Below are 10997 nucleotides of genomic sequence, written 5' to 3' on the forward strand. Positions count from 1 at the left end.
CCTCCTCCCTCTGCCTCCCCTCCCCTCCTCCCTCTGCCTCCCCTCCCCTCCTTCCTCTGCTTACCCTCCTCTCTCAAAGGCCCACTTGGCCAACCCCACCCACTGGGTTCTCAGCAGAGGCTTCAGGCCTCAGACCAGCCCTCTTCTTTCTGTGGTCAGAGGAGGCAGGCCAGGTTCCTGCGTGTTTACCCATCTCCCTGGTAACACAGGCCTCCGCAGGAGGGTGGCACCGGGGTTATCAGTAGGTTTCTGTTTCCTGCCTCTCCTTAGGTACAGGTGCACTCTGGCTCTCTGGAGCTGGGACCAGTCTCCCCCCCAGTTCCTAAAGGGCTAGCTGCTCCACGCCCACACAGTGACTCCTCCTGCCCTACTTTGTGACAAGTGCTGCCTTTATCTGCCCCGCCAGAGCCGCCCCAAACTCTGCCCCCACAAGGTGGCTGCTCATAGGGCCTATATCAACAGGTCTCAAGTCCCTTGTCAGAGATCCTGGTCATTCGGTTCTCTCGCTGACCCCTCCCCCTCCCCACAGGCCCCAGTGCCTGCTTGGCTTCTCTAAAGGCTCTGGCCACTGCCTGTTCCCCAGGTTACTAGCCCAGGCTTTGCACACTACCTACCCCTTATGGCTCTACTCCTTGTCCCCTGTTCTCCAATTCTCCAGCACCATGACCGGTACTGCTTTCCTCGAGGGTTCTGATGGCACCACGGGACTGACATACCACGTGTGTTGTGGGCTGTCCACTCCCCCCCCACACACACATACACACGCTGTAAGAGATGGGGAAGCAGGGACCTAAGTATTTGTCAGTGTCTGTATCCAAATGGTCTCCATTAAGAAAAAGCTCAACTGCTGTTTGAGTGACTGCAGAAGGGAAGGGTGGAATGGGGGACAGGCTGAAGGGCTGGAAGGAGAGGCACAGGACACCCAGGAGCCAAGGGAAGATTTTCTCCCCGCAGGGCAGAAGCCCCCCCCCCCTTCTGGCACCCTCTACAGCCTACAACGCTTTTAGTTTCCTTTTGTGTCGTTTTCCACTAGAGTGAATTCCCTGGAGGCAGGAACTATGTCTTGTTCAGCAGAGTGTCATTAGAGTTGGCACCGTGCCAGGCATTCAGCACACACAAGAGGCACCGGACCCCTATTTGCTAAGTAGCTCACAGGAGGGTGAGTGACCCACGGGAACAAAGGACTGTCAGGGGACCTCATTGGCCAGGTTTGTACTGGAGCCATTTGGACTAGGGGTGGCCAGTCTCTGGGAGGATCTTCCGTCTTACTTCAGGGCTGAGAATGGGCGGATGAGGTCTACTCTGGCAGGGGATGTGGCTGGGGAAGAGCAGGGAGCCTGCGCATTTGGGTGGGGCAGCATCAGACTGGCAAGGGAGTCTAGACACAAATGAACAAGACCTAGCATGGTCTACACAGAGGACAAAACCCAGGCAACTGGGTACAAATAGTTGGATGCTGAGACCAGCTGGGCGGGAACGTCTGGAGGTGGAGGACCAGAGGAACCATGTCCCTGGCGTGAGAGATGGCACTTCCAAGACCCTTTCTGGTTGGGCAGGCACAAGGGGAAAGCCATCCAAGAAAGACCAAGGTGTTGGCCGAGGACATCTACACAGGGCAAAGGAACAAGGTCAAAGAGGAAGTGACAACCTACTGGTCGCACACCAGCAGAGGCTGGACTGACCCAGGGCCTGAAGAGCACCTGGCAGTGGGTGTCTAGGCTGCAAAAGTGACCATGTCACCAGGTGCTTGGCATTGTTCAACAAGATTCTCCTGAACCCACCTTAGCGACAGGTTCTCAGTTGCCCACAAGCCTTAGACTGTTCTTTCTGCAGTGAAAAGCCCCCTCAATTTTTACCTAGGCCCAGAGCCATTTAGCTAAAGCCACACACCCTCACTTCCTTTGTAAGAAAGCAACCCCGTGCTTGGTGGCATTGGGGGCAGGGGCGCAATACAGCTTCTAGGTCTTGCTCTTATAAGGAAACTCAAACTTCCATTTACCTAGGCCTCTTCGCTGCCTGTTCCCTGGAACATCCACCCAGGAGATGGTGGCTTCTACCTCCCATCCTGTGACGATGACCAGAACCCCAGGGGATGGAGGAACTAAACATGCAGAGGGGCCCTGCAACATGATGGTCACTGTGCTAGCTAGACTTTTCATGGAAAGCAGATATGCTTTGTTTCCAGGGGGTGGGGGGGAAGGATGCTGTGTGGGATGCTTGTTCGTGGAGGAGCATGTGTGCGCACAGTGTATGTGGAGGAGGGATGGGGGAGGGGATGTCTGAGACAAGGTCTATATACCCCAGAATGGCCTGCTAGAGCTAGGCATACACTTCTGCCTTAACCACCCTACCCTGGGGCCATGTCCCATCTCTTCCCCTAGTGGGCCAGTCAGTATGTGGACGTATGATGGAGTGATTAGAAGGACAGAATCTCCGACCACTGGAAGGCATCTAAGCATCTAAGGGAATCAGCAGAGCTTGATCAGAGAGCCTAAGAGCCCTCGTGTCCTCACTGCGGAGCCAGAACATTTGCTTTTAAGGCTATGTGAGTGGTGGCGATCTGGGATGTGTAAAACAGAACAGTGGTCTCTGAGATGGGTCCTCAGTGGGAGGAGGCTTATCTGGCAACCCCAGGGCCCCGAGTTCACACCCCCACACCCTCCCCTCAAAGGAAGGGGCTGGAGGAGCAGCTGGATTCTCAGATCCACAGGTGGCAGGCCTGTTGGTTCTAACTCCAGCTTCAAGGGATCCACTGCCTTCTTTTGGCCTCCAAGGAGCCTTTCCTTTGATCCCAGCATTTGGGATGCAGAGGTAGATGTAGTGTGAAGCCAGCCTGACTTACTTGGGCCGGTAAGGGATACACAGTGAGTCAGTGGGTGGAGGAACGCTGATGAGCTAGGGCTGACAATGCTAGGCTTGGAGCTGGGCCTGAGGATTAGGATCACAGCTGCCTAGGAAGTCCGATGCAGGAGGACTTCTAGCAGTCTGAGTTACAGAACAAGTTCTACCCTGGCCATTTAAAGAAACAAAACAACCTAAAAACTTGGGGCTTAGCACTCACATGGCAGCTCACAACCTTAGGCTCCACCTTATTTAACCTTCTCTTCTGACCTTGAGGGAACCACGCACACACATGCATGCACGAAGATAAAATATTCATACACATAAAAATTTTTAAAATCTGAAAAACAAACAAATGAACACTAACAACTTGTTCTGGGTTTGAGGCTGGGGTTTACTATATAATCCAGGCTGGCCTTGAACTCAGTATCCCAAATCCTGGGATTGCAGGTGTGTGCTACAACCACTCAGAACACAGAAAACATGTCTAAATAAAGTCACAGGAAAAGCTGTGTACAGTATTTCTTTGCATACCATTTGAGAGGCCCTATATCTGATTCATTTACAAAGTTTTTATTATGAATTTTTATTACAGGCCTTTCATAAATCACACTTTATTTCTCCTTCCAATAAGACTCCCCCAATTATAAAAAATAGAAATATATAAATATAAACATACACACTGAGAATCATGTTTTAACACAACATCTCTCTTCCTAGAGAAAGACTGCACTGCAGTTCTTAAGTCACAGGCAAGAGCCCCTCCCACCCCTCGCACACTATTCTCAACACGCCCTGGCCAACGATGGTGATAATGGTGCAGGAATTACAGATGTGCTCACTGGTCGCATCAGGAACAGCAAGGTGTGACAGCTCCTGCCTGACCTTGACTGGATTTCAGCTGACTGGCCCAGAGTTGCCAAGTGTATCACAAGCTCTCGGGAGCCACGCAGGTCAACCTTCCTGTTCTGACCTGGAAGTTCTGAGTCACGATGGAAATATTTGGTCCGGAGCTGAGGAAGCTCATTTTCTCACCATTTCTTGTCCTCCGATGCCAGACACAGAGCTCTTTCCCTCCAGGCAAGGTGTCCCACAGGACACCTAGAGATCAGTAGGGAAGGTGGAGCCTCTACCAGCTGCCTGGAAGCCAAGCATGGTGGCCTGCACCTGCACCTGCACCTGCAGCAGGTGGCAGGGAGACACTGAGCCTGGGATACACTGAGTTCTGGGATAGCCTGAGCTACAGAGAGAGCCTATCTCCAAAAAACAACGGGTGGGGAGAGAAAGCGAGCAAGACTGCAGGAGCAGAAGCAGCCGTCGCCGTCAGGATGGAGGAAGCATTCCAACCCAAGGACAACTTAGCCACGTTGTGTCAAGTTCCACGTGCCGTCATCCTTCCTTAGAGGCAAGAAGATTCATGATTAGGGGCAAGTGTGGGGTGGGGTCTTCTCTCCAGGGTCCTCTCGGCCCCCTCCCTCCAGCAGGCAGGCATGTAGCTTTCGGCCAGAGCTGGCTTTCTCAGCTGAACTTCGTCTTCTCCTGCCTGCTAAGTCCTCTTCACGGCGCTTTAAGGCCAGGGCTCCTTTTGAAGTCACAGGATTGGTTTGACTCCACTGTGGTCAGAGACCAAGGCTACCCCACGGCCACTGTCACTGATACTGACACCTGTGCTCCTAGCTCCTGGCAGCCCCAGATCCGAGGTGGGCTGTGGGCCTGTTTCCAACAGTGAGATACATAGTCCCTTTCTATCCACTTAGCAGGGATCTTGGGGTCCAGGTGAGAAGTGAGACCTCTCTGCGTTTGTATCAGCGAGGGATCCAAGAGACCTAGAAGGTACACATGGCCTTCTTCCCGCAGGGCACAGGGCCACAGGCATCCTTCTGCCCCTTCCCTGGCCCTCCAGGTTCCAAACGAATCAAGTCCCATGATTGATCAATGGAGTCACCAGCAGTCCCCGGCACAGTTGCAGCAGCACAGCACCACATTTTCCTCCACTCACAGTCCAGCACAACAGGCTGTCTTCACACAAAATTGCGACTAAAATGACACAGCCTGGCCCAGGCCAGAAGGACACCACCCTCCTCTTCCCTCTGTGATTTCACTCCCCAGGGAAACGTGTTCTCTCCTTTCCAGGGCAGCTTCCTTCTCAGGTCACGAGAGGGACCTAGAAAGAAGAAGAACCACAGAGGCTGCTGCGGGCCCCTCCTGCTCTCCCAGGCGCGAGCAGCCCACGGCTGGCAGGACACGGCCACTAAAGTGAAGCGGGTGCATGTGGGAGCCAAGGAAGAGAGGCGGAGGAAGTGCCCGAGCAGTGCCCAGCAAGCTACACCCACTGAGCAGCCTATTCCTACCAAGGAGCAGACAAGCAGGCTGGAGCAGGCTGCAGCAGGCTGGAGCAGGCTGGAGGCAGCCCCCACTCACTTCTTCCTGCGGATCTTGGGCTTCTTCACGGGCCGCAGATAGGGGTTATCGATGATGCTCTCTTCCCCATTCCGGCTGCCGGACATGGAGGAGTTCTGCTGCAGGACAGAAGCAGCGTTCTCCTTCTCAGCTCCGGAATCGTCCTTTGGGCAAAAGCCGGAATAAAGCAGAACACCAGTGGCGTGAGGACAGGGACCGTGCCCGGAACAGGAACAAGAAACACTCTGGTGTCTCTAATGAGATAGGAGGAGACGGGAGCACCGCCTCCCCAGGGCTGCCATCTCTGCCTGCCTTGATGAGACCTGGACAGTGAAACTGTGAACTCTGACAGAATGATATACTGCAGGGTCTTTGCCATCTTCAGAAGGTGGGGACATAAAGAATGGAGAACTAGGAGGTTAGAATTTACATGCTTCAGGGAGGAATTCTAATAATGCACTGGGGTGAGGAAAGGGCGTAGCCGTGGGTGTCTTGGTGTAAGGGACACAGGAGGGCCAGGACATTCAGTGCACAGGGTATCGGTCTCCTAGGCCCCCAACTAACATAGGTCTAATATATTTCCCCAAAATCTCTTATTTCTGGCACTTGAAACAAAGCCAATGACCATATTCCAGCATATTCAAGAACTTTCTGGATCCTCAAGCGAAGCTTGGCAAGGCAAAGCCGAGTCCATGATTTCATTAGAAACTGTGCTGGAGGCATTGGCAACTGACTCCCCTTTCCTTATCATGTGTATGCTCCCCCCCCCCAGCCCCCACACTCTGGCTTCCAGCTTTGTTTCTCTACTTCTTTATTGAGCAGTGGCAGCAGAGCCAGGGCATGGACCACCACACCCAGAGCCTGACCAGGCTGCTCAAGGCCAGTGACCAAAAGCTGACCTGCAGCGCCCCCTAGTGACACACCACAGGTGCCCTGGAGGAACTGAGAGCTTGAAGGAGGCCTCAGACCCCAACCAGGAGTGGCTGTTGTCACCTTCATATTGTGACCAAAAAGTATGAATAGAGGCTTCATCTCAAGGGACAGCTGGGCTGGGGTGCAGACACCAGTCTCTGGCTTACTGGGCCTTAACGCAACATCTCCTCACTATCTATTAACACTCATCTCCCTGCAAAGCCATCCCCATACAGTAATGTGCTTGAGTCCTCCACACTAAAGCCACCGGAGAGTCATAAGAGCAACCACGCTGACGTGCCAGGTATGGGGAAGGTCTGTCTGACCCCCAACTCCAGGCCTGTCTGAGTTCTTATGGGGTCTGGAGAGATGGCTCAGTGGTTAAGAGCACTGACTGCTCTCCTGGAGGTCCTGAGTTCAAATCCCAGCAACCACATGGTGGCTCACAACCATCTGTAATGAGATCAGATGCCCTCTTCTAGTGTACCTGAAGACAGCTATAGTGTACTTACATACAATAAATATATAAATCTTAAAAAACAAAACAAAACAAAACAGGCAGCCGTCCTGAGCTCTCATGGGCCTAACATAGGACTGCCTACCACGTCCTCAGTCCACCACCCTTCCACATCCAAACCCCAAAGTTACTCAAAGGCTGCCTCAATTGTACCTCAAACATGCTCTCGGACAATTGGTGAGAGTGACATGGAGGGCCCACAAGTTAGATGTTGGGTCTCTCTATCGAGGACAACTCGTGGAAACGCTACTGCTACGATTCGCCCCTTCAGACACAGATAGCCTCAAGCCAGGGCCTGTGTGGAGGCACAACAACAACCCCTACCTATCCCCCAGCCGTGGCTTCTGCTTCCACGCTGAAGGCTCCAACTGCAACCTGTCCCCTGTGCCACCGCCAGTCCCCAGCTCAAATGCCTGCCTGCCTGCTTGACAGCTTCATACAAGCATCTCACAGGCACCACACAGTCAGTGCACGTCAGCGTTCCTTGGGTGCCCTACCTGACTCTTCCTGCTGTGGGGACAAGCCACCACCCTTCAGGTGCCTGGAGCTGATGAGTTCTGCAGTCACACTTGTTTCTGTTCTGCCACATCTCCCATCTGTTAGGACGTCCTCTTGGCTTTACTTATCGATACAAACAGAGCATTTGCACTGCCTCTGCTGTGACCACCTGAGGAAAGGGACCCACACTTGTCCCTGGCCTACATCCCTGTGGCAGCTTCCTAACAGGGCAGTGTTCCCTCTGGGGCCCACTGTCACCGTAGCCATCAACAATGCTTACAGAAGTTGACAACTGTCCCTCCCTGGCTCGGCGCTCCCCTGCAACTCTGCTCACCCAGCTCCTGAAGCAGCGGGCCCATCCCACCAACTCTTCCTTCTGCTTCCCTTCCCTGTCTTTCCATCCCAACCACCGATGTTCCTCAGGCTCTTGACAGCAGCGAGTATCATGGCTCAGCTCTCCTCTCCCCTTCAAGTCTCTGCTTGGTGGTCCACCCTGAGTGTGCTGTTATTGGAAGCAAAGGCTCCATCTTCACCATGTACTGTTTCATCTTGAGTGTGTGAGAGATGACTTCACAGGCTCTCAGGAGCAGAGGTTTTGTCTACTGGGGTCACTGCTGTATCCCGAGAAGCCACAACAGGACCAGACACATGCTCACTGAGTACATGATTGCTAAGATTTCTCCTAAGAGAGGAAAAGGTTAAACTCCTAGGCTGCCTACACGAGAGCCAGTTCAAATGACAGAACAGAGAACAACAGCCCTGGCTACACTAAACACCTCGTTCCTTATGCTCAAGGGCATGGAGGAGGAGGTCAGGGGGAAAGGGCCCCACAGCAGGAGTCCCCGAGAGACAGCCTCTCATCAGGAGACAAGGTTTAAAACCGGTCACAGAGTGATGTGGCTGGGCCATAATCCTAGCACGTGCAGGCAGAGGCAGGGTCAGGGTTTCTAACACATCATTTTGCAGACTACCAGAATAGTAGCAAGTCCCAGTACAGTCTTTTTTATTGTACTTTGTATGGAAGTGTGGGTCTGCAGTCTAACACAGCAGAGGGTAGCAGGAGTTAGCTCGGTCTACCTCAGGCTGGCCCTGCACACGCTCTGCCCACTCACTGCCTGGAAACTCCAGAGATGCACAGGTGTTAAGTCTGTTCAGGTCTTTACCCAAATGTCACCTGTAATCCCCACACACCTCCACAGCTCCATGTCTAATCTCTTTAGCTCCTGAAGGTGGGCTTTGTCTGTCTTGCTTCCCACTAGTTCCTCAGCACTGAGACCAGGGTCTGGACCTGACAATACTCGTTCACCATTTGCTAAACGTGTGACTCCCCAGGATGTGTGTCTCATGATGGAGACTGGACACACAGCCCATCATGCAAGCTTCTAACAGAGAGCCAGAGACCTGGGGTAGGCCCTGTTCAGTTCCCAGGGGCAAAGGCAGGATGCGGGATAGGCTGTTTTGGGAGTACTGCGAGGAAGGCAGAAGGGGAGGCCCCACCGTGCTGATGTGAAGAGCGTTGTTCTCTGTGTCGGTCTGGTCGTCCTGCTCCGAGGAGTCGGTCTCCTCCATCTGCTGGATCTCCAGCTCAGAGGGAAGCAAGGCCGTGAGGTAGGGGATGGTGAACGGTCTGGCAGCGATCACTAGGAATTGGAAGAAAGACACAAGGCTGTCAAGTAACCAGAGGGAGGCAGGTTTGAGTGCTGCCCAGTCACCATGACCTTGAGCTTGGAATTTCCCTTTCCCTATGCCTCTGTAAGAGTTACTATCTCACGGGTCTAGAAGGGCTGTCTGAGGTGCTGTGGGAGGGGGGTAGTTAGCACCTGGTGATCTTTGTCCCCAGTGACTGCAGAGCCAGGCACCTAGCAAGCACTGAGTGGATGCTTACTGAATAAATGTGCCAGTCTCCCCAGATTTACATCACCCTTGGTCCCCTAATGAGGTAATTGAGTCAGTAGGCAAAGCCTCCTGTGACGTGAAAGAACACTGAAGGGCACCACTTCCACAGGAGGCTCTCTGCTGCTAAGGGCTCGGCACCGTGAACCCACTGCAGCCAACATAGGAGGGGCTTTCTGCTTGGGAATCCTTGGGTAGGACCAGGCTCTTGGGATACGGGGGAAGGAGCCATAGAGCTGAGGAATAAAGTGCAGTAGAGAAGGCCACAAAGGCATGCTCATCTCTTCCCATCTCAGTGAGAGCAAGGAAAGACGGTGTGACTATCTCAAACAACAGGGTCCAGAGGGGTGGCTCTCACAGGGAAAAGTGCTGACATCATCCTTGAAAAGACTCTGGGTCTCGCCTGTCTTGGCCATGAAGCGGGTGAGGGCTCGCTCCACGTCTCGCCTCTGAGATGCGGCCTTCTCCCGAAGGATCTGGTAGTCAGACACTGGCTCGCGGTATGTCTAGGAGAAGAATAGAGATACCAGGCTGAGCTCCCGCCCCCTTCAGCTCTCCTCAGGCCCTGACCTGCTGCAGCTTTGTTCTTCCGAGGACAGCAGACAACAGAGGACCATCTCAGTATACACACACTCATTAAGAGAAATGCAAGTATTTCCTACACAGTTGACTTGGCTTGGCTTCCATGGCAGCCAGCTTTAGGTGTAGGCACAGATCCTCGAAGAAGACTTGGACCCCTCAAGGAGCGCTAATAGGAACCTCCATGCCATCAGAGTAACTTGGCACCTTACATGAGTGGTATGAGTGGTGGCCCATGTGCACTTGCATACTGTACCATCCCCTTGTCTTAAAGCCACCCTCTCCAGATAGACGCACTGATCCAAAAGACTCCTGCTAGAAGTACAGAATACTGGCCCTGGTGGCATATTCAGGCAGGTATCAGGAAGGTCAAGGCCAGCCTGCTCTAGGAGAGGGAGGGACAGAGAACAGGACGAGGGGGAGGGAGGGAAATGAAATATAGATTGAGGGTGAGACGGCTCAGCAGGTAAGGTGCTCGCTCACCAAGCCTGAGCACCTGAGATGTCAGCAGGACCACATGGCTCAAAGCGGAGGCTCTGAGTGCCACACATCCACGCACGCCACACACTGTGCATGAGCGCCCACCCACACAGATAGATGAGAGAGCCAAGGACAGGAGACTCCGGCAAGCTAGCACCTTGCTGGGCATCTCGGGGAGATATTCAGGATCCAGTAAGATGAGAAGGATCTCAGCATATTTTATAATGCAGTGGCAGAGAGGACCAAGACCAGCTCCTCCTAACAGAAAGGCAGGTTTTAAACTTCTAAAGATCTTTCAAGGGCTGGAGAGTTGGCTTAGGGGTTAAAAGCACTTGTTCTTACAAAGGACCTCGGTTTGGTCCCCAATTCCTACATGAAGGCCGGTGCCACTTCTTCAGGCGCCAGCACGCATGTGGTGCATAGACACACATGCAGGCAAAAAGCTCCTATATGGGGCTGGAGAGATGGCTCAGTGATTAAGAGCACTGACTGCTCTTCCAAAGGTCCTGAGATCAATTCCCAGCAACCACATGGTGGCTCAACAACCATCTGTAATGGGATCTGATGCCCTCTTCTGGTGTGTCTGAAGACAGCTACAGTGTACTCATATAAATAAAATCAATTTTTTTTTTTAAACTCTTATAAAATAAATCTTAAAAATGTTAAAAAGAGGGCTGGTGAGATGACTCAGTGGGTAAGAGCACCCGACTGCTCTTCCGAAGGTCCGGAGTTCAAATCCCAGCAACCACATGGTGGCTCACAACCACCCATAACAAGATCTGACGCCCTCTTCTGGAGTGTCTGAGACAGCTACAGTGTACTTACATATAATAAATAAATAAATCTTTAAAAAAAAAAATCATGTTAAAAAGAAGCC

At 52.8% G+C, this 10997-nt stretch overlaps 1 protein-coding gene across 4 annotated transcripts in view; it reads right to left on the bottom strand.

The window, feature by feature from the left end:
• Window positions 1-10997, bottom strand: part of Taf8 (TATA-box binding protein associated factor 8) — a 20389-nt gene that overhangs the window by 1382 nt on the left and 8010 nt on the right. Inside the window, exons 6-9 of one of the 4 annotated variants that reach the window (XM_021218163.2) lie at window positions 9420-9567; window positions 8666-8808; window positions 5263-5405; window positions 3442-5005 (exon numbers count right to left, since the gene is read on the bottom strand). In XM_021218163.2, the coding sequence (XP_021073822.1) occupies window positions 4993-5005; window positions 5263-5405; window positions 8666-8808; window positions 9420-9567 (447 nt within the window). In that variant the 3' untranslated portion in view covers window positions 3442-4992. Of the gene's footprint in view, window positions 1-3441; window positions 5006-5262; window positions 5406-6714; window positions 8809-9419; window positions 9568-10997 lie in introns of those variants that run through there. The other 3 variants (XM_029531611.1, XM_021218165.2, XM_029531610.1) reach the window with 3 other exon arrangements.

Source organism: Mus pahari, chromosome 18 (genome assembly GCF_900095145.1).
Source record: "Mus pahari chromosome 18, PAHARI_EIJ_v1.1, whole genome shotgun sequence".
Taxonomy (NCBI): domain Eukaryota; kingdom Metazoa; phylum Chordata; class Mammalia; order Rodentia; family Muridae; genus Mus; species Mus pahari.